Raw genomic sequence first — 23,449 nt, forward strand, 5'->3', positions numbered from 1 at the left:
AGCTGCCGTCTCCATTATTGGGGAACAGACCTCTATCACCTTCTATTCTGCCCTTAAGCCTAAGGGTTACCAAAGCCAGATCAGTCACATATATGGAAGAACCTTTAAAAATTATGGGAACCATCATGACCCCAGTAGCTTATAGACAACAGTTGGCCCGACCCCACTCATCGTGTGAGAGTCAGGACTAAGCCTCATGGGCAGGAATAGGCTCGAGAAGATCCGACTGGACTGGCTGGAAATATTTAATTGGGGATCGGTGAATTATATGAGGTAATTAGTAAATATCCTGAGGTCTTCCAAGATTGTCTCGGTAAAATAAAAGGAACAAGGACCAAAATCTATGTTGACAACGACGCCATGCTGAAATACTTCAGAGCACGGCCAGTTTCATACTCCTTGCTTGAGAAGACGGAACTTGAGATTGAGCTGTTGGAAAACCTCAGAATAATACAGTCAGTGCAGTTCACTGAGTGGGTCGCACCCATAGTTTCAGTCCTCAAACCCAACGGAGTCAGTCCACCTTTGTGGGGATTATAAACTTAGTGTCAACAAGGTCTCAAGACTTGACTGGTATCCCATGCAATGTGCCAAGATTTGTGTGCCAAATTGGCAGGTGGCCAAACCTTCACAAAACTGGACATGAGCCACACATATCTCCAACTCGAACTAGATGAACCATCCCGTAAATACATCCTTATTAACACCCATAAGGGCCTGCACGAATATACATGCCTGCCCTTTGGGGGCTTGTCGGCATTTGCCGTCTTCCAGCAAGTCATGGAGAACATTTTCCAAGGACTACCCACAGTGGCAGTCTTTCTCAATGACGTATTAATTACAGGGGCTACTGAACAAGAGCATCTAGAAAACTTGGAGGAGGTCTTGAGGCAGTTTTCCAACACAGGTGTACATCTCAAAGAGAGAAATGCGTATTTCAGGCAGAGGAGGTAACTTAGCAAGGGTACCGGGTGGACAAGGCCTACATCTTGTGGAGGATAAAGTAGAGGCCATCGAGGAGACGCCTACCCCGCAAAACATGACAGAGCCTGAAATCCTTTCTGGGATTGATAAATTATTATGGGAAATTCATCCCGAATCTGGCCACACTACTGCCACCATTGCATCTGCTACTAAAGAAATACCAGAGGTGGCCGTGGCAGGCATTTCAGGTTGAAGCCTTTGTGAAAGTAACTGCTGACGTTGAATATACTGGCCCACTATGATTCCAAAAAGGAGCTAATATTGCCATGCGATGCCTCTCCTTATGGGAGGGGAGCACTCCTCTTGCATCATTGGGAAGATGGCACAGAAAGACCCATTGCCTACGCGTCCCTTGTGGATGCAGAGCGGTACTACTCACAAATCGAGACGGATTTGGCTGTTAGTTTTGGTGTAAAAACACATGCCCGCCAGGGGCACGTCAAATTCAGCTCTTTATCTCTATAATCTATGAGGCAAGAATTGGAGGAACATAGAGATTTTGAAGAGTTCTAGAAGGTTGCAGAGAGAGAGGAGGGTGAAGTCAATGAAATATTTAAATGCGAGGATGAAAATTTTAAAACTAAATTTTAACATCACACTCAATGTGCTACCTTCCTCTTTGTACTTGTTGGATTAACAGATGCTTTAGCAAATGACACACAGAGGAATCTAGAATGAGGTTTAAAGTATTTGTACTTGACGATGACATTTATAGTGCATTCTGCTGATTACAAGGTTTCACCTGATTGGAGGACATTTGAGGGCAGAGGTCAAAGTGCCCAATTTGTGGCCATATGATGGATTCATCCAGTCGACTGAAAAATCACAAGGGCCACGAATCTGGTGTGGTAACCTCCGCTCACAGCTATTTGTTTCACATTCCCATTGCGTGAAAACGTATCATGGGATCACGACATGGTAAACCTCACCCCATAAATTCTCTAGTGTTTTAATCCTCTCGATACACACACTGAAGATATCATCCTAATTGCGTGGCTCCACAAAGGGTTAAAAACATGTCCTGCACTAAACTCAGCTCGGGGGAAGGGGGAGGTGTGATTGCTCTCTGTGGTCAGTAATGAATTTTATGTTACATTAAAGGCATATAAATGGTAGGCCCAGTGCAGACAACAAGTGGCCAGGCATCAGGGGCTAATCTAATGATGTAAAAATAGAGACAGTACCAATTATATGGCAGCCCATACCACACTGCTGCAGGGACTCCCAATGAATAGCTACAAATCAAATTACAGGCTAATAGACGCACTACAAGAGGGGGCAGTCAATGCTAACTGCATTACAGCCTTGTGACCTTTCTGTTCTAAGCTGCACGGTCCAGACTAAGACTTGCATCCCTCTGAAATATGAAAGAGCCTGTTGTTAAGGGAAAGCGATGGAACAAGGCATCGTCCCTAAATGAGTTAAACACTCTGCTGTCAAAGTGCTCATTTCCCATTATTTATGTGTCACTGTCTCGATTTCCAGCTTACCCGTTCCATTTGAAATATCCGAACATGGGCGCCAGCAAACTGCCCTCGCTTTCCTGTTATCTTCTGGTCCGGCAACCCTCTGAGGTATCTGCATTGCTCCAATTCTGGCCTCTTGTGCATCTGTGATTTCAACCACTCCACCACTCTTGGTCATGCCATCAGCTGCCTCGGTCCTACATTCTGGAATTCCCACTGTAAACTTCTCCGTCTCTCTACCTTTCTCACCTCCTTTCAGATGATCCTTGAAACCGAACTCTTTGAGCAAGCTTTTAGCCATCTGTCCCCATATCGTCCTCTGAGGCTTGGTAGCTTTGATTTTGCCGATAGGCCTATATAAATTTCTTGAGCCTATCAGCAGGTAATAACAACGGTGGGTTCTGATGCGCGGATTCCCCTTTAGAGCAGTAAAACAGTTTGCCAGACGTTGAGAGGTGGTGGAGACTTTGAGCAGTTTTCCTGAATTGATGTGAGATTTCTGAACTTTCATTGAGTGAAGCAGCAGCTAACCTGACATTCAGCCTGGTGGGCAGCCTGAGGCAAAAGTGAGGTTGCCGACCTAACTTCGGGGTGCGAGCCTGCGAAGCCTTCAGTAAGGCGAGGAGGAGGTGCTGGTCAATGGCCATCAAGGGGAGCATCGGGGTGACTCAGGGCAGGTGGACAAGCAGTCGCCTGGCAGCCAGCCAAGAGCACACACAGTTGTTAAGGCTTGAGGTACGGCTATCCGAGCAAGACCTGAGAGGTAAGCAGTCGGGAATTGCGAAGGCCAGGCAAGTGTTGGCGTTGTAGTTTTTGGGGAGCAGCTGTTAGTGGGGCGACTCGTCCAGATCGAGAGGCCAAGGCTGAGAAGGCTGGGCGGCAACTGTACCAGGCGGCAAGGATGAAAGAGCAGAGGCCAGGACAGATAGCCAGGAGCAGCCAGCCAGCAGTATGCGCAGTTGTCAAGGCTCGGCCACCTGAGCGAAAGGTGTGAGCAGTTGGGTGGTACGAGAGCCAGGCAGACACCAGCATCATGGTTTTCGGGGAGCAACAGGGAGACACGATCAGAGGCAAGGGCTGAGAGTGAAAGGGATGGGTCGCAACCTATTGCGCTTTATAATATTGACTTGGAATTCAGTTCCTCTTAATTCAACTGAGGTCCAGTTGCTACTGTCTGCATAGCAATAGTGCCATCCATGCTGTGATCCAATTCCATGAATTCTCCTATTTGGGATATAAGGAACGATTTAATGGGGCATTCTGCCGTGACACTTTAATAAAGAGCTTCCAGTTTTGGGTCAAAGTGTGATGATTTCTCCAAGGTGTCAGTCTGCAATTCCACCTGCTGGGGGTTAACTACCCCAGGCTTTAGAGGCAGTTTAGTTATCCTGAGAGGAGCTGGAGGACCCAGATTTTGAAACCGGCCAGAAAATGCCATTCCTGATCCAGCACGTTTACTGTTGGCCGTTCGATCTTTGACCAGTGATTGTATTGCTTTGAATTCACACTGGAATTGTTGAGGCTTCCGATTTTCAAATTGGTTCTCTGTTTCTTGCAGTTGAGGGATTTCATCTGCTGGCGTTCGCCCAGAGAGACCACAGATTGAAAAGCAGGGGGAATTTTCACTTTTTGCGGCTTGTCTGAGAATTCTGTCAGATTCTACAACCAGGCAGGCGACAGGAAGTTCCAGTATCGGTTCCGTCCCTGTTTCTTCCCCGACAAACAATCCACCCTTTTGGGAGTCGAAATGCAATTGCATTTGGCATCCTCAAGTTTGCAGTTGGAGGGGATTGCCATGGTTTTGTTTCTGCTCGGTGCTCCATTACGTCAACACTCACCGGATGACATTCAGCCATTCATTCGGGTGTAGACCAAGTTGAGAGTCAATAATAGGCCGCTCAGTCCATTCAGATATTTCAACTGAAAGGTTTGTTTTGCAAGATTTGAATTCTTGGAAATAATTTGGGTTTGAATGCGCACAGTCTCTTTGAAGTTGATGGAGTGGGGGTGTATTTTAGTCATGGAATTACTGCCTTTTGGATGGATGGACCCATCATCACTGTTAATACTGACCTTCATTCAGAAAGTCTCTTCTGGACAAGAAACGGAATCCTGCCAGGCAGTTGCAGCAAGGCCACTGATTTTAGACTTGGACTGGACACTCCACTTCATTGGAGCATTTGCTCCTACACTGGACTTTTTCTAGCTCATTCTATCCTGCATTGGTCTGTGCTGGACTGCTATCACATCATTGGCTGATTTCTCCAAGCCGTTGCTCATCAGCCAGTTCACCTCAAGACACACAGATCAAATATTGAGACAGTTTAGGAGAGTGGTCCAAGAAATGGCTGATGAAATTCAACGTGGGCAAGTGCGAGGTCTTGCACTTTGGAAAAAAGAATAGAGGCATGGACTATTTTCTAAACGGTGACAAAATTCATAATGCTGAAGTGCAAAGGGACTTGGGAGTCCTAGTCCAGGATTCTCTAAAGGTAAACTTGCAGGTTGAGTCCGTAATTAAGAAAGCAAATGCAATGTTGTCATTCATCTCAAGAGGCTTGGAATATAAAAGCAGGGATGTACTTCTGAAGCTTTATAAAGCATTAGTTAGGCCCCATTTAGAATACTGTGAGCAATTTTGGGCCCCACACCTCAGGAAGGACATACTGGCACTGGAGCGGTCCAGCGGAGATTCACACGGATGATCCCAGGAATGGTAGGCCTAACATACGGTGAACGTCTGAGGATCCTGGGATTATATTCATTGGAGTTTAGGAGGTTGAGGGGAGATCTAATAGAAACTTACAAGATAATGAATGGCTTAGATAGGGTGGATGTAGGGAAGTTGTTTCCATTAGCAGGGGAGACTAGGACCCGGGGGCACAGCCTTAGAATAAAAGGGAGTCACTTTAGAACAGAGATGAGGAGAAATTTCTTCAGCCAGAGAGTGGTGGGTCTGTGGAATTCATTGCCACAGAGGGCGGTGGAGGCCGGGGCGTTGAGTGTCTTTAAGACAGAAGTTGATAAATTCTTGATTTCTCGAGGAATTAAGGGCTATGGAGAGAGAGCGGGTAAATGGAGTTGAAATCAGCCATGATTGAATGGTGGAGTGGACTCGATGGGCCGAATGGCCTTACTTCCGCTCCTATGTCTTATGGTCTTATTTACCATCTCTACCGTCATTCTGATAACAGGTAGGCTTGGATTTCAATTGATCAATTACAGTGAAGACGTGTTGTTGTCATAAGTTAAAGAGCACTACAGCAATGAAGCAGTAATTTGGGTTTCTGTGCCTTGCATTGTGTGAGCTGAGGGTGGGTGGGGTCAGGTAGCCATTGACATCATTGGGGGCTGGGCTTGACATCATTGGGGTGGGGTGATGTCATTGAAGTAGGGCATGATGTAATTGGGGATGGTCTGCCATGTCACCAGAGGGCGGGACATGATACAGGGGCCCCACAAAGCACCCAAACGTACAAGTCCACCTCTGACTCTGGTAGTTTCAGAAGATTGTCAGAGAGGATCGACAACATGCTGATATTTCCTCTACTTTTCCTCTTCCCCCAGCCTCAGTCCCAGTTTTATCATCTGCTATGTCTGTTCCTGCCTGATGGCAGATGAGCCCTGTACCCTGCAGCACAGAGCTCTGGGTTTAGCTCTGACCCTCTTTCGATTGGGAACCAGCCTGGTACGTTGTGTGGGTTTACACATTAAGACTAATCCCTGGCTCGAGGTACAAGGGGTGGCCTTGGTGAGGGTGGAATTATATCTCAATCTGATTGAGGACTTCTGGAGCAGGGGGGAGCAATATGGAGGATACTTTATATTATTGGCAGGTGGGCAGCACGGTGGCACAGTGGGTTAGCACTGTTGCCTCACGATGCCGAGGTCCCAGGCTCTGGGTCCATGTCCGTGTGGCGTTTGCACATTCTCCCCGTGTTTGCTTAGGTTTTGCCCCCACAACCCAAAGATGTGTGGGGTAGATGAATTGGCCATGCTAAATTGCCCCTTAATTGGATAAAAAATGAATTGGGCACACTAAATTGATTTTTTAAAAAAAAATATTATTGGCAGGTAGCCAATCAGGAGAGTGGGACATGGGCTTGCTCCCGTTAATGTCGTCAGCTTGCTCAGATTGTCCTGGAGTCCCTTGGAATTGGAAATTAACCTTCAGGACACTATTGTGAGGAAGATCCAAGAGAAAAATAATGGAGAATTTGTGAAATATATGTTCTCGTTTTGCTTATAGACGTACTGGAGATGGGAAAGCATAACCTCCTTTTTCTTCTATTCAATTTATTGGTTAATAAAGGATAATCTGCATGTTTTACACCTTATCTACCTGTCCTGCTGATTTCAGAGATCTGTGAACAGGCACACCAAGGTCTCTTTGATCCCCTGTACCTCTGAGAGTCAGACCATTCATCGTATATTCCCTTGGCTCGTTGTGTTCCCAAAATGCTTTTCATGGATAAATTCCATTTGTCATTCTTCTGCACATCTAACCAACCCGTCTATATCGTCCTGTAATCTAAGCTCTTGCTCATCACTATTTACCACACCACCAATTTTTGTCATCTCCAAACTTACCTCTTACATTCACATCCAGATCATTAATGTACACTACAAACAGCAAGGGACCCAGCACCAATCCCTGCGGAACACAACAAAAACCTCAACCACTAAAATAGTTTTGGATCCAGCTTGCCAAGTTGCCCTGGATCGCATGGGCTCTTACCTTCTTCATCAGCCTCCCACCTTCTTCATCAGCCTCCCATGTGGGACCTTGTCAAAAGCCTTGCTAAAGTCCATGCATGTAGACTACATCAACTACACTGCCCTCATCGACACATCTAGTCACCTCCGCAAAAAATTAAAATGAAGTTTGTAAGACATGGGGCGAAATTCTCCGTAATCGGCGCGATGTCCGCCGACCGGCGCCAAAAACGGTGCAAATCAGTCCGGCATTGCGCCGCCCCAAAGGTGCGGAATCATCTGCATCTTGGGGGGCCAAGCCCTAACCTTGAGGGGCTAGGTGCCTTTGGTGCCCCGCCAGCTGGCGCGGAAATGACATTGCCGGGCGGCGCATGCGCGGGAGCGTCAGCGGCCGCTCACGGCATCCCCGCGCATGCGCAGTGGAGGGGGTCTCTTCCGCCTCCACCATGGTGGAGACCATGGCGAAGGCGGAAGAAAAAGAGTGCCCCCACAGCACAGGCCTGCCCGCGGATCGGTGGGCCCCGATCGCGGGCCAGGCCACCGTGGGGGCAGCCCCCAAGAGCCCTGAGCCCGCCCGCACCACCTTGTCCTGCCGGTAAAAGAGGTGGTTTAATCCACGCCGGCGGGACAGGCATTCCAGCAGCGGGACTTCGGCCCATCCGGGCCGGAGAATCGCTGGGGGGGGGGGCCCGCCAACCAGCGCGGCGCGATTCCCGCCCCCGTCGAATCTCCGGTGCCGGAAAATTCGTCAACCGGCGGGGGCGGGATTCACGCCACCCCCCGGCGGGGGGTCGGAGAATCTCGCCCCTGATCTCCCTTTGACAAAACCGTGCTGACTATCCTTGATTAATCCTCGCCTCTCCAAGTGGAGATTAATTCTGTCCCTCAGAATTTTTTCCAGTAATTTCCCTACCACTGAGTTAGACGCACTGGCCTACAATTTCCTCAATTGTCCCTACTTCCCTTCTTGAACAATTGCACATTTGCTGTCCTCCAGTTCTCTGGCACCTCTCCTGTGACCAGGGAAGATTTGAAATTTTTGTCAGAACCTCTGGAATCTCCTTCCTTGTCTCCCACAGCGGCCTGGGATAAATCTCATCCGGCCCCAGGGATTTATCCACTATTAAGCCCATTAAAATTGTTAATACCTCCACCCTCTCAATGTTAAGTCTTTCAAGTAAATCACATTGCGCCTCCCTGATTTCTATACCTACGTCATCCTTCTCCATAGTCATGATGTGGCGTTGGACTAGGGTGGGCACAGTAAGAAGTCTTACAACATCAGGCTAGAACATAGACCATACAGTGCAGAAGGAGGCCATTCGGCCCATCGAGTCTGCACCGACCCACTTAAGCCCTCACTTCCACCCTATCCCGTAATCCAATACCCCCTCCTAACCTTTTTGGACACTAGGGGCAATTTAGCATGGCCAATCCACCTAACCTGCACGTCTTTGGACTGTGGGAGGAAACCGGAGCACCCGGAGGAAACCCATGCAGACACGGGAAGAACGTGCAGACTCTGCACAGACAGTGACCCAGCGGGGAATCGAACCTGGGACCTTGGCGCTGTGAAGCCACAGTGCTATCCACTTGTGCTACCGTGCTGCCCGGTTAAGGTTAAAGTCCAACAAGTTTGTTTCGAATCACTAACTTTCGGAGCGCACTCCCTCCTTACTGTTCTCCATAGTGAACACAGGTGCAAAGTACTGATTTAAAACCTCACCTATCTTCCGGTTCCACAAACAAATTGCCACATTGGTCCCTAATGGGCCCTACTCTTATCCAGGTCAACCTTCTGTCCTAAATATACTCATAAAACACCTTTGGATTTTCCTTTACTTTACCCACTAGTGTTTTTTCATACTCCCTCTTTGCTTTCCTAATTTCTTTTTTAAGTAACCCGCTGCACTTTCTATATTCCTCCAGGGATTCTGCTGTGGAACCCTAAAGGAATATTTTTAAGGTGGACGTAGATAGATGTTTGACTGACAAGGGTATCAAAGGGTATCAGGATAGGCAGGATAGTGGTGTTGTGACCAAAGGGTGGCACAGTGCTTAGCACTGCTGCCTCACAGCCCCAGGGACCCGGGTTCAATTCCGGCCTCGGGTGACTGCCTGTGTGGAGTTTCACTTTCTCCCTGTGTCCGCGTGGGTTTTCTCCGGGTGCTCCGGTTTCCTCCCACAGTCCAAAGATGTGCAGATTAGGTGGATTGGCCATGCTAAATTGCACCTTTAATGTCAAACAAAGGTTAGGTGGGGTTACTGAGTTATAGGGATAGGGTGGAGGCGTGGGCTTAAGTAGGCCAAGGGCCAGTGCAGACTCGATGGGCCGAATGGCCTCCTTCTGCACTGTAAATTCTATGATTCTATGAGGTCAGCTATGATCTTATTGAATGGCAGAGCAGACTAGAGGGGTCAAATGGCCTACTCCTGCTCCTACTTCGTATATTCATATGTTAAGAGCAGCCCAGTGTATGGACCTAATTCCCTGCAGCACCTGATCGAACCCCTGGCCATCTGTAGAACTCTGGTTTTCTTTTCTAAATATACCAAATAAGGTGGTTGCACATTGACAATGCCGTTTGTGGGGGAGGGGATATTGTATCGTGTCTTCAGAGATAGAGGATCACACGATAAGAAACAGCGAGGCTGTCCTGGCCTATCTCCCAGCATTTCTGCAGTTCTGACACTAAAAATGGTTTAATGGTTGTCAGACTGGAAGCCTGTCAGCACATTCTTGAGTGTTTTTCATGAGGCATTATTTATCAGCAATCTACTGGCCTAAGTACCTTCTCCATGAGAGAAGTAAACAGCATCATAGTCCGTGCAGCCTCTGTCCACACACATTCCCATCCTCATTCCAGCCCACCCTCACATCCCAATATATAATTACCACCCGTGAGTTAACGGACCAAAACGTCACTGACTCAGTAACCAGCTCACCTTATTAAGAGGAATACCAAAGGAGTAATGAGGCTAAACAAAAAACAGAAAATACTGGACAATCTCAGCAGGTCTGACAGCATCTGTGGAGAGAGGAGGGAGCTAACGTTTCGAGTTTGGATCACTCTTTGTCAAAGAAGTAATGAGGCTGTTGGGTTGCTTTGGAAGGTGAGGGGTCTTTGGGTAACTGGTTTGCACAGGAAGAATTTTCTGGAAGGTTTATTCAAAAAAAGGAAATCCAATCTAGAGCAAGGCAGCTGGTAATGCCAATGAGCTCTGATTGGAAGAAATAGCCCAATCCAATAATTGTCTTATCGTCCATTGATTCTGGGCCTGGTATTCTCCTGGTGTTTGAATACACTCTGAATGGTCAAAGGGGAAAGTGAGCAGGGCAGGGGGTGGCAACATCACAAATCAGGTCAAATATCCGAGTGTTTGCGTTGCATTTATTCAAATTGGATCAGCCCAGAGTGCTCGTATTGTAACATGGGTGTGTTGCAAGTTGCATTCCTCATCTGTTATGATGGACTGTATCAGATCATGGGTCCGTTTGAAATCTACAGCATTCATATAAATGAGGCTTTTCCACTATGAACTGGCAGCAGAGATGCTGACAGTCCCTGCATTCATGTCAAATTCTTTGGGTGTAATTTTAATATCATCCACCTCTCTATAAAACTCACTTTGCAGATTATTTTACACCTGTCCTGTCCCATACTGCTGGCAAACACTCACAGACTGTATAAGCCTTGAGTTAAGGTTAAGCCCATGGTGCCCACAGTGTCTTGAAAATTAAAAAAGATAATGGAAATGAATCTGCTATTTTCAAATAGTAATAAACATGTGTATGATTATTGCCTAAACCGGTCAATGGTGGTAATATTTTGCTGTTCACGTGAGGTCGTGAAGAGGGCAAGGCGCTTCCCACATTACTATCTCAGCCTCATCGCAATGACTAGTTTTGAGGGCTATGCATTAATGTGACTTGCTCCTTACCTGTTCCAGAACCTACGATGTCCCTACTAGGTGATTCAGACATGGCGTCTGCCAGACGTTCACGCAAACCTTCGTCTGTATTATCGATAGAAGACATATGACGCAGTCCAAAGCTCTCTGGCCAACTGCCACACACTTCCAGTAGTGTCACACTGCGGTCAAATGTACCTGAAACAAGTGAAGGGATGTGACTGTCATTCACACTCATTCCTTCTTCAAAGGCCCCCCTTCTGAGGGGTCACTCATCTCAATAGAGCGGACAGGTGAGCTTAGACTCTTCCACAACCTCAGCAGCATTGATGAGCTGGCCCCTTGGTTTTTATATATTCAGTGGTTCATTTAGGGATACAGTGTATGAGTAATTAGGGATATCACATTGCTAGCGTAGCAAGCTTGGGAGGAACAGGTGACTTTGCATCTATAGTCCTCAAAGCACTTTATCACTGAGGGTTTTCCTCACCTCATGTCTGGGGTTATTGTAGGCTAATTTACAGAGACTGATCGTTATGATTGGTCAACAGCCCCATTATCGCTGTATCATATAACTACCAGGACGGTGGAAGGTGAGCTAGATGGCTCCTGGTCTGTCTTTGTTTAGGTTCCTTGTCTCAAACTTGACTTGTTCCAAGTTAGGTAAGATATCATCAAATATCTGCTAGGTAACAGTTTGGGATTGATCTGAATTATTATGACCTTATAGATATCGAGGAGAGTGGAGCTTCATTGGTCAAAGTTTAGGCCCAGACGGTTCTCTCCCACTACTTCCATCATTTTTGAAGAGATCAGTTCCACTGATACCAGCCACTCTCCTGCACCTCGTCCCAATGCCTGTACTTCATGTTGCAGAGCAGACAATGAGGATTGTCAAATTTCCTACATTGGAACACAATGTAGGTGACTACATTCCCAAAAATACTTTATTGGCTGTAAGGCATCACGAAAAACACGATATAAACGGAAGCCCTTGATTATTGAAATCACATTTTCCAGCATCAGTGAGTGGATTAGCCAAGGAATCTTGAATGAGATTTCTCTCCTTAACCCAAGATTAGTAAACTAAACAGCAGAGTTCTAATCACACACTACCACCCTACCCCACCCCACAGTGAGAAAAACTAACAGCACAGTCCAGCAACCTGGATGCTGCCTGCTGAGTACAACGGTCACCCAGTGGGCAATGTATTCATCAGCTCAGCCACAGAGCCCCTGATCTCAGAGCTGTAAGGAGAGGGCTTTAACTCACTGTGGAACTCTGTACTTTGTCCCAATTACATGTAACATAAATACAATTTAGCTATCGTTTGTTTAATACTCCTAATGTTTCCTAAAACATGGCGTGTGAAATGAAAATGTGCCAAATGGAAACCACTTTCCCATAAGAATGGAGGTAATAAGGGTGGATTATGTTCCTGACCTGTAATCACAGAATGAGGCCTGAATGGAACCTGCATCCACCACACTCTCAGGTAGTGCGTTCCAATCATGCACCACATGAAAACATTTTTCCTCAGTCCCCTCGCTGCTTCCCCAGACCCACTCACCGCCCCTCCCCCAATCCCCTCGCTGCTTCCCCCCGACCTACTCTCCGCCCCTCCCCCAATCCCCTCGCTGCTTCATCCCGACCCACTCACCGCCCCTCCCCAATCCCCTCGCTGCTTCCCCCGACCCACTCACCGCCACTCCCCCAATCCCCTCGCAGCTTCCCCCCGGCCCACTCACCGCCCCTCCCCAATCCCCTCGCAGCTTCCCCCCGGCCCACTCACCGCCCCTCCCCAATCCCCTCGCTGCTTCCCCAGACCCTCTCACCGCCCCTCCCCCAATCCCCTCGCAGCTTCCCCCCGACCCACTCACCGCCCCTCCCTAATCCCCTCGCTGCTTCCGCAGACCCACTCACCGCCCCTCCCCCAATCCCCTCGCTGTTTCCCACCAACCCACTCACCGCCCCTCCCCCAATCCCCTCGCTGTTTCCCACCACCCTCTAACTGTCCCTCCCCCAATCCCCTCACTGTTTCCCACCGACCCACTCACCTCCCCTCTCCCAATCACCTCGCTGCTTCCCACCGACCCTCTAACCGTCCCTCTTAACAAAACAAGACTGTGTATGTTGAACTATATGGTGATCTTGTAGCTTGTGCAGCAATTACACTGAAACAAAGATGGAGGTCAGGGCCAGCATCGCTATGGAATAAGTTGCTGAATTTATTAACCGTGCCACAGTCATAGTGTCCTATTAGAATGTGCTTCATACAGAGGACATTTTGTAGTCGAGCATATGGTACAGAATGAGGTCATTTGGCCCATTATTCTCATGCCCTCTCTTTGTAAGTTATTCAATTAGCTCAACTCTGCTTTGCTCTTTCCCCATTGCTCTGAAATACTTAAATCTCGGTCCTCTGGTTATTTTTTTTTAGAAAATATTTTATTGAGGCATTTATTTATTTATTTATTTTAATTTAGAGTACCCAATTATTTTTTTTTCCAATTAAGGGGCAATTTAGTGTGACCAATCCACCTAACCCGCACATCATTGGCTTGTGGGGGTGAAACCCACGCAGGCATGGGGTGAATGTGGAAACTCCACACGGACAGTGACCCAGGGCCGGGTTTCGAACCCGGGTCCTCAGTGCCGCAGTCCCAGTGCTAACCACTGTGCCACATGCCACCCTTTATTGAGGCATTTAGAATTTTAACATTTTAAACAAAGAGATCCAACACACACAAAACCCCAACAATAACAGCCCCCCCTCAAGCATAGACCCTAACTACCCGTACATTAGATTATGTCCTCGGGTTATTGATCTTTTGCCAGTGGAAACAGTTTCTCCTGATTTAGTCTATCAACGTCATTCATGATTTTAACCAACTCTGTTACATATTTCCTTAACTGTCTCTTCCCTGTAATCTGCTAGTCATCTGACTTTCATTTATTTTCCCTTGCTGCTCTTTAGCACACACTAGCTGCCCTTTGTAGGTAAGGGTGCTGGCACGGTGATAAAGCAGGGAAATGATTAAGTGCTCAGTGTTCTAAGGATAGATTGCTGGACAATCGCTGCCATGGAGTGGGGCTGTGGAGCTTCACCAAACACTGGAGGCCATTGACAGGTGCTCTGAGTCAGGGCAGACAGAGCGGCTTGAAGTCCACCCCAAGCACTCTGAGCCAAGAGAGCACTAAGCTGGCTCCATTGGTAAATGCTCAGAGAGCTGAGTCTGTGACCTGCTGGTAAAGTGGCTCAGATATGGAATGCTGCTATAATGACAGCGTTAAGAGGGGGTGACCAGGATCTGGCCTCTGCTGACACCTGCAGATATCATAGTGACTCAGAGTAAACGTCTGCACCATGAGGCTATGTGGAACGTGCAATCGAGATACCCTTGGCCCCTGGGGAGACAGTTCAGCTTCTCCTTTTATGTTCTTCACTGGATCCCTTTCGTTGCATATTTATTTTAAAACCAGCACATAAATGCTCCTTGTGAAATCCTCGCAGCGAAGGACAGGTCAGTATCTGACCTCTTAGAGATGGGTTGCCATGGGGGGGGGTTAAGGAAAGGGTGGACACAGCTGCACAAAGCTTAGTCTAGCCTCTCCTAATGACATCAGGCCACCTCTCTCTTTCCGAGATTACTGTTCCATTCTGCGCTATATCTGCTCAGGGGAGAGAACAGAGACACTAAAGAATCAAACCTGGGATCTTCTGGTCTGAACAGCTCAGTCCTATTATGTCACTGCCCTTAGTCACTAAGCTACCTATTTCACTGCTGTCCTATGTTTGATGTTCCAAAATACCCAACTTGTAATTTGAATAATATATTATCTATAATAAAATATGTATGCACACAATATACATGCTGTGCACAAAAACATAACTATATGCACACAAAACACCATGCACACAGATAAACATATAGACATAAACAGATACACAGCCAAAAGTACAAAAAAAAGTCAGCAAGAAACTCACAAACAAACTGTAAAAATCACACTTAATCACACACTCACATTTATTCGTAAACCATTGGAAATTTTTTAATTGATTTCAAACACCTCCATGTTCCTTTCCGTATCCTATTTTTACTCTCTACCTTTCCACCTGTAGCTCAAACCTTGATATGTCCTGTCTAAAGCCTTTTCCCTCACTCTTCATTGCAGGAACAAAACAAAACTATGGGAATATGCTCCCTTAATCTGCCCACTTAAGAGAAAGAAATGGGGGGGGGGGGGGGCAGAGTGTGGAAAAAGCTTTTAGGCAATCCTCGTCTAAGTGTGCAAAGTGGAGGCTTCAAACAATTCCACCCAGTTTGTGCTATTAATAATTATATTTTGTTTTCTGCTGAATAGATGCTCTGGAGTGTCCATAATAGGTTATCAAATAACAGGTGTCACTGTGGCACAATTCTTAGGCTTGCCAAACTTTCAATATTGTTCTGGAGTTCCTGGGAATTATAAATTAATCTCGACGGCGGCGCAGTGGTTAGCACTGGGACTACGGCGATGAGGACCCGGGTTCGAATCCCAGCTCTGGGTCACTGTCCGTGTGGAGTTTGCACACCCTCCCCGTGTTTGCGTGGGTTTCACCTCCACAACCCAAAGATGTGCTGTTTAGGTTGCTTGGCCGCGCTAAATTGCCCCTTAATTGGAAAAGAAAAATAATTGGTAATTTTTCAATTTCTTTTAAATTTAGAGTACCCAATTTTTTCCCCAATTAAGGGGCAATTCAGTGTGGCCAATTCACTTACCCCGCACTTCCTTTGGGTTGTGGGGGTGAGATCCATGCAAACACGAGGAACACTTCCATGTTTTAGTGCTAAAAACATTGGAGATGGAGGGTGGGGTGAGATGGCGAGGTGAAGAAGTTTGACTGAAGATTAAATAATCTGCTTGCTTTCCAATTGGCTTTGGGCACGCAACGTGTCAATGCCCAACGGTTAAATTGGGAGATCATGTAATGAAACCCAGAATAAACCCAATCAGAGTTAGCAACCCTTGTGTAACAGGCTGGAGGGAAAACCCATCAAAATAAAGGTCACTCTTGCCACAAGCTGTGATCCGAGTAGATTTCATTGTGCCACCACGAGATCGTTCGTGCTTGTGACACTGCCCAGGGTCTATGCAGACACAGCTCAATATTTCTGATTATGTTCTTGGTTCTGACGCTGGATCTATGTTTCCTAGACATGGGCTGTGACTGAACAGAATGTGGCCGAGTCTGAGAGAAAGTTGAATAAACCAATCTACCTCTATACCTTCCTCCAGCCCTACAGTTCTTTGAGATCTGTGCGCTCCTCCAATCCTGGCTTCAAACACATTTCAAATTTCATTGCTCCACCATTGGTGGCTCTGCCTTCAGCAGCCTGGATCCTAAGCTCTGTAATTCTTTCCCTAAAGACACCTTTCTCGCTCTCCCTCGCTCTCTCCCTCCACCTCCCACCCTCTCTGTCTCGCAAGACACCCCTTAAAGCCTGATATTTGACCAAGCTTTTAGCCACTAGTCCTAATATGTCTTTACGTGGTTTGGTGTCAGATTTTGATTAATAGTTGCCAAGGGCCATCGAGGGCCAGGTAACGACAGTATATAAATGCCAGGTGTCGTTGTTGTATAACTGCAGCATATTTGTGTGGTGATATACATCACTGTAAGTACACAAAGGGTTAATGTACATACACTATACCTAGCTAGACACTAGAGGGAACACCAGAGACATGACACACAGACAGTCAACCAATAGGTCAGTAAGATAGCACACGACCAATGGCCAGTCACGATACACATAGAGGTGACACCACCACAGGAGGACATTACACCAACCCATACAAAAAGGACACAACACACATGATCTTCCTCTTTCCAGTGGAGACACTCAGTGAGTACAGGCACAGGGTTCATTGAACACCACACCCACCACGTAGATTGTAGCAGACTGGTTCATCAGTCTGAGTAGCGATAGAAGGATTAACAGTAGAGTCAAATCCAAGTAGGAGAATTGTTAATAGTTTAATAAATGTGTTGAAGCTATCTCCAAGTCTGAACCTTCCTGATCGACAAGAAGACACTGAGGCTCTACCCACTGTAGGTGAGACAAGTGACGACGGCATCCCACTTCCCATACCAGATGTGCAACGTGACAGACCACAGCTAGAATGAACAGAGGCACTCGACAATCACAGTGAGACTACTGGTGACTCTGGTGACCCACGTTACGTCAAACCTCATTCGCTCGAGCCTCTCCGTAAGCAAATGCATTCCTGACTGTTTTGACCCTGGACGGGGAGCATCACGAAACTTCAGAAGATTCAAGTGAACCTAAAATGACTCCGGACGTGGAGCATCAAGAGACCTCAGGTGATTCAAGTAAGCCGGACATGACTCCAGATGGGGAGCGTCGCAAACTCAGTGTCGGCATGCTCAAGGAAACAACAGATGCCACAAAGGACGCTGACATGAGTAACTGTGTGAAGGACTCGTATTATCCACAGAGTGTGGTCCGTGAGCACAGCAAACACGACAACAAAACCAACCAACACAACAACAACATCAAAGACAGTAGCAAGAAGCGTACCAAAGGCAACAACGTTGACAACAAGCACGACAAAAACAACACCGATGGAACTACGACTGGTACGACATGGTACAACTCTGCAAATGAGGGACACTGTTACTGCTCAGCTCAGTACAATGACATGCCATGGCAGGACGATGCATCTTACCCATTCATGTTTGCTGCACTACCAACAGGCAACCTGGCTTTCAGGACAGATGCCATCAAGAATTACCACAAGCATCGGGAAAAAAAAGAGTCCAAATCTGACAACAAAGTGATTTGACCACTTCTTGGTTCCTTCAGCACAGGGACACTGATGGCGTTTATAATGCAATACGACCATCAACATCACCAACTCACCAACAAAACAAGAAAGCCACTCGACCATGGTAATTAATGAACTTTGGACTCATGCATATGATTTGGACTTATTGTTTAATGATCACTGTTATCATAACTTGTACAGAGTATCACTCATCTACCTAGTTTGTTCAATTTTCTTTAATACTGTACAGAAAATATGTAACACGAAAAAAGGGGGATGTGGTGATATACATCACTGTAAGTACACAAAGGGTTAATGTACATACACTACACCTAGCTAGACATTAGAGGGAACACCAGAGACATGACACACAGACAGTCAACCAATAGGTCAGTAAGATAGGACACGACCAATGGGCAGTCACGATACACATAGAGGTGACACCACCACAGGAGGGCATTACAACAACCCATACAAAAAGGACACAACACACATGATCTTCCTCTTTCCAGTGGAGGCACTCAGTGAGTACAGGCACAGGGTTGATTGACCATCACACCCTTACCAGCCGTACCAGCCTTCCCGAACAGGCGCCGGAAAGTGGCGACTAGGGGCTTTTCACAGTAACTTCATTGAAGCCTACTTGTGACAATAAGCGATTTTCATTTTCATTTCATTTCACCCACCACGTGGATTGCAGCAGACTGGTTCGTCAGTCTGAGTAGCGATAGAAGGAACAACAGTAGAGTCGAATCCAAGTAGGCGAATTGTTGATAGTTTAATAAACGTGTTAAAGCTATCTCCAAGTCTGAACCTTCCTTTGTCAGAGTGCACATCAAGGAAGCAGCTTATGCTATGTCAAGAGCATAACAAAACAATTTGTTTCTGCCTACTCAATGGGTGGAATTATCAAAACAAACAATACAGACCAACCATCAGGACCTCTGGCAAGAGGGAAGCAAGGTATCCCAGCGTAATGCCCGATCACACTAGGAGGCACAGGTGGGAAGTTCAACAGAAAAACTCAATAGTTCCAATCACTTCAATTTTCTGTTGAGAGGTCGAACATCTTGCATTGCTCAATGTTAAAAATCTGGTGTGAATTTTGTGCCTGTCAAGAGGATAATTTCTATCTGTCTCCTGAACTAGCCAATCAGATGAAAATAATCAAACAGGAGGTTGTCTTTTTTGCGTCTGTCTGGAGTCCTAATTTACAAATTGACTTGTCACACAGAAACCCAGCTTGTGACCCCACTGACACCTGTGAGCGGCCCATTTCTTATACCCGACTCACTCACGTCAGTGCAGTGCTTTCCTTTGGCCCCAATATCACACCGGAAGTGCATTATCAAATGGCCATCATCAAGATTGAGAGTGAGAGAACTTGAGGAAGACATTTTACATTCAAATCCCGCTCCAGACATTAAATCCAGACTGGCACTCCCACAGCAGTACTGAAACATTGTTGGAGGTTCCATCTCTCTGATGAGACATTAAACTGAAGCCCCTTCTACCCTCCCTTAAAAAATCCAATGACACTATTTGAAAGAAGAGCAAATATGTTATTCCCAGTATTTATCTCTCATCCGACATCATAAAAGCACAGAATATCTGGCCATTCTCACATTCCTGTTTGTGGGCTTCAGTAGATGTCCTCTGATATGTCAAGTGTAAGCACAAAGGCGAATTGAGGAGAATAAAAAAAACATCTCCCAACCTCTCAAACGGAAACAGTTCACACATGCAAGTCTTCTAGTGGTTCACATTCAACAACCAAGTATCAATGTATACAATGCTGAACTGAAGCTGCAGTGTGCTTTCAGAGACATATAGAATGACTGGTGCAATGCAAAAGCTGACGAGTTGCAACATCTACCTGGGGCGAGGTTCTCCGGTCTCCGACGCTGAAATCACATTCGGCGATCGGCTGAGGAATCGGGGGCGGCGGCACTTTTGAAATGCTCCGCCCCCTCCAAAACGGCGTTACCGGATGTCCTCCCCCCCCGATGCTCCGCCCCCGACAGGCTGGGTTCCCAACGGCGTGGGTCTCTCAAACGATTTTTGTTGGGAACTTGGCGTGGTGGCTGCAGACTGAGTCCAGTGCTGTCACAGTCGGGGGAGAGCCGATCCGCGAGCAGGGGGGGCTTTGGCAGAGGTTCGGGACACTGGTGGCGGGCGGTCTGGGGGTGGCTAGCCTGGCCAAAGGGGGGCACTATTTGGCAGCAGCCATGGACCCGGCAATTCTCCAGCCGTATTGACAGCTAGAGCCAGATGCTCTACGCTGCGTGCCTGCTAGCCCCCCATCAGATGGAGGATCGTTGGCCGTTTTTTTTGGTCGTAAAAGGCCACGGTTCCCACGTCGGCGTCAGCACTTAGTCTCGGAATCAGAGAATCGAGCCCCTGATGTTTCTACTGTGTGCTGAGGACCCACCCCGCCACATTTCTGCCTTGACACGCCTGCGGGATTCTCCATTACGCTGGCCGGTCAATGGGGTTTCCCATTGCGGGGCAGCCCCGCGCCATCGGGAAACCCCCAGGTGCCGGCAAAACGGAGAATCCGCCGGCGGAGAATCCCGCCCCAGATATGGCCCACCCACCTCAACCTTTTTAAAAAATAAATTTAGAGTACCCAATTATTTTTTTTTCCAATTAAGGGCCAATTTAGCGTGGCCAATCCACCTACCCTGCACATCTTTGGGTTGTGGGGGTGAAACCCACGCAGTCACAGGGAGAATGTGCAAACTCCACACGGGCAGTGACCCAGGGCTGGGATTCGAACCCGGGTCCTCAGCACCGTAGGCAGCAGTGCTAACCACATTGCCACTCTTCCACCCATCGACCTCAACCTTTGCTCCTATTCCAGCAATATGATCTGATGGAGATGAACTAATCACTAATCAGGCAGGTGTAATGGCAAAGTTGCGTGCACACTTTGACAAGCTCCACAAGAAATATTCCATCTCAACAGATTCTCTGCACCACGTTGAGCAGCTGCCCGAGAAATAAATGGTTCCACTGAAGAGATGATGGAGACAATTAATCCCAGCAAACAAGGCATAACCCCTGACCTCAATGGCAGTCAAGCAGAGATCTGGAAGTGTAATAATACAGAGAAAATAGCATATCATGCAAACTTAAAATCTGGGATCAAGAAAAAGTTCCACAGGACCTCAGGCATCTGGAAGTGGAAAGATTCCAAAAATGTGTGCAGCAACTCCCAAGGAATCAGTCTTCTCCACATCGCAGTAAAGAATCTTACAAGGGTACTATTCAACTGCCCAATAGACAGCCTCGTAGCCAATTTCCTCCCGGAAGCACGGTGTTGTTTTAGGGATAACCGTGGGACAACCAATATGGTGTTTGCAGCAAGACAACTGCATGAAAATTGCAGAGAGCAACATCAAGATTGATAAATGTCATTCATAGTTGTAACTAGTGCTTTTGTCAGTGAGAGCCTCTTGGTCTATGGTACTTGCTTTCAAAGCTAGGATGTCCAAACAAGTTTGTCAAAACCTAAAATATGATGGCATGATTGGTTGTGTCTGTAACTGTAGAGGGACGCCCGATATCAGTGGTGTAAAGCAAGGATGTGTCATGGTTCCTCAACTTGTTTTAGCTGCAATGCTTAAAGAAGCCAGGCATCAACATTAGGTTCCATTCAGGGAAGCTCTTCAATATTTCTAGTGTGTGGCTCCACCGAAGTGTTAGGAAACACTTAGGAAAGGTAGTTTTAATGATTTATATGTGTGTGGGTAAACATTAGAAATAAGGTATAGTTTTAGTGGGTTTAATTTAATCTTTGTGCCTGGAAGGGACCTGTATTTGGATTCATGCTGGGCAAAGGTGTTTGTATGAGTGGGAGTTGGTTTCAGTTCCAACTGGGACTGTACTATGAGAGAGAGAGCTACGGTGCTAAAAATCAATAGGCCAGCAGAGGTATGCAGGTGCTGTTTAGCAACTAGAGGCCCTTGTAGGTGAAACAAAACATTTTCCTTTGTTCTTTTTTTAAAACTCAGAAACCAAGGCAGTTGCAGATAGGCAGGTAGCCCGAGAGGAAACATCTTCCATCTCTGCTCAAGGCAAGAGAAGGTGTACGATGGAGTAATGTTCAAGAAAGCAAGCTCCAGAGAAACGAAAGGGCGGTTGGTTCTAGAAACCTGGAAATAGAACAGGACTATTCGTGGGCATAACGGACAAGGCCAAGAAGGGATCAACTGGTGAGAAGATAGGTTTCTAAAGTAGTCCTAAAGTTTGGAATGTTTTACTGCAGTGTGTGAAACAAATTTTAAAGTAATTGGAGGACGGTATTGGATGGATATCAGAGTCTGTGGAAGTCAGTCGAGACAAAGGAATCTTGAAGTTTTGATGAAAAATCCTGGAGTGGATTCACTGGTAAAAGTGGAGCAGAAGCTCTGTTCGCAAGAGTCTTTTGGAAAACGTAAACTGGATTTTGGAATGCAAACCGCGACTGGAGTTCTGATCTCTGAGCAATCTTGGGATGTTAGTTTAAACAATTTTAGGGAATCTGAAAAGGGCTTTAACAGAGTGCACAGTAGGATGCCAACTTTCCAGCATTGCCCTGGAGTCCACATGAATTGAAGATTAATCTCAGGACTATGAATAACACCAGGGAGAAATATCATCAGGGTACTCAATTTTTCATTATCTTTTATTTATTACTATTGGAGATGGGATAAAATGGCCATTTAACTGACAGCTCAGCATCATCCGATCGGGTAATTAAGAGATTGTTTGCTGTGGGATGGTGGTGTCTATGGGATGAATATTGGGTGGCCGATAGGGGGACTGGGGAGTTAGTGGCAGACGATCGTGTGATGAAACCTCCAGGAATATATCCAGTCAGAGCTGGCACCAGAGTGCAAAAGCGTTCTTGAGTCTGGATTGGGCGGTTATGCCACTTATTGGTGCCCTTCATCTTGTGTGCCTGGGACTGAACACACATTTCTGCAGTAAAAACCATGGGCTGTGTTGGTGAATTCTTACCACTCAGTACTCTGGATCCACTCCTCACCTTTCTTTGTAACCTCGTGGATTTTGCTCTGAATGGCTGAATCTCTTTGTGAACACACCAACTCTCAGTTGCTCCTCTACAGCCAATAAATTTATCACAATGAACATCCACAGCTGAAACCCTATATTGTTAGGCCTTGGATAATTGTCCTTTAGGATGGATTGTAACTCAACCGTCTCACTTTAACCTGAGCCTTTTTTTCCCTCATTCTGTTTGGCTTGATTAAAGGTCTGTGTTTTCTCAAGAGAAAGCTAATCCTCTCTCTGTTTTCCTTTTAACAGAATAGATCCTGCTGGACAAAGGCCTATGGCCTATCGGCATCCCCTGCAAGGCTGGCCTGGCTGCCTAAAGGTATCCCCTCAGTGCAGTGGCAAGGTCCTGCCCTTGTCAGTTGCATTATGTGGCAGACAATTGGTGTCTAAATGGGAGCAGGCAGTGTTTGTAGGTGGGATGATTGAGTGAAGAAATTATTATACCTGACATGGCCCTGCCCAAGGCTTTAGACCT

General features: G+C 46.7%; 1 protein-coding gene across 4 annotated transcripts in view; it reads right to left on the bottom strand.

Moving 5' to 3' along the window:
- Positions 1–23,449, bottom strand: part of bcas3 (BCAS3 microtubule associated cell migration factor) — a 1,250,799-nt gene that overhangs the window by 55,409 nt on the left and 1,171,941 nt on the right. For 3 of the 4 annotated variants that reach the window (XM_072469937.1, XM_072469936.1, XM_072469938.1), the window contains one exon: positions 11,109–11,276. The exons of the other annotated variant lie outside the window; for it this stretch is intronic. In XM_072469937.1, the coding sequence (XP_072326038.1) occupies positions 11,109–11,276 (168 nt within the window). The remainder of the gene's footprint in view (positions 1–11,108; positions 11,277–23,449) is intronic. 4 annotated transcript variants of the gene reach the window in all.

This window comes from Scyliorhinus torazame, chromosome 12 (assembly GCF_047496885.1).
Source record: "Scyliorhinus torazame isolate Kashiwa2021f chromosome 12, sScyTor2.1, whole genome shotgun sequence".
NCBI lineage: Eukaryota > Metazoa > Chordata > Chondrichthyes > Carcharhiniformes > Scyliorhinidae > Scyliorhinus > Scyliorhinus torazame.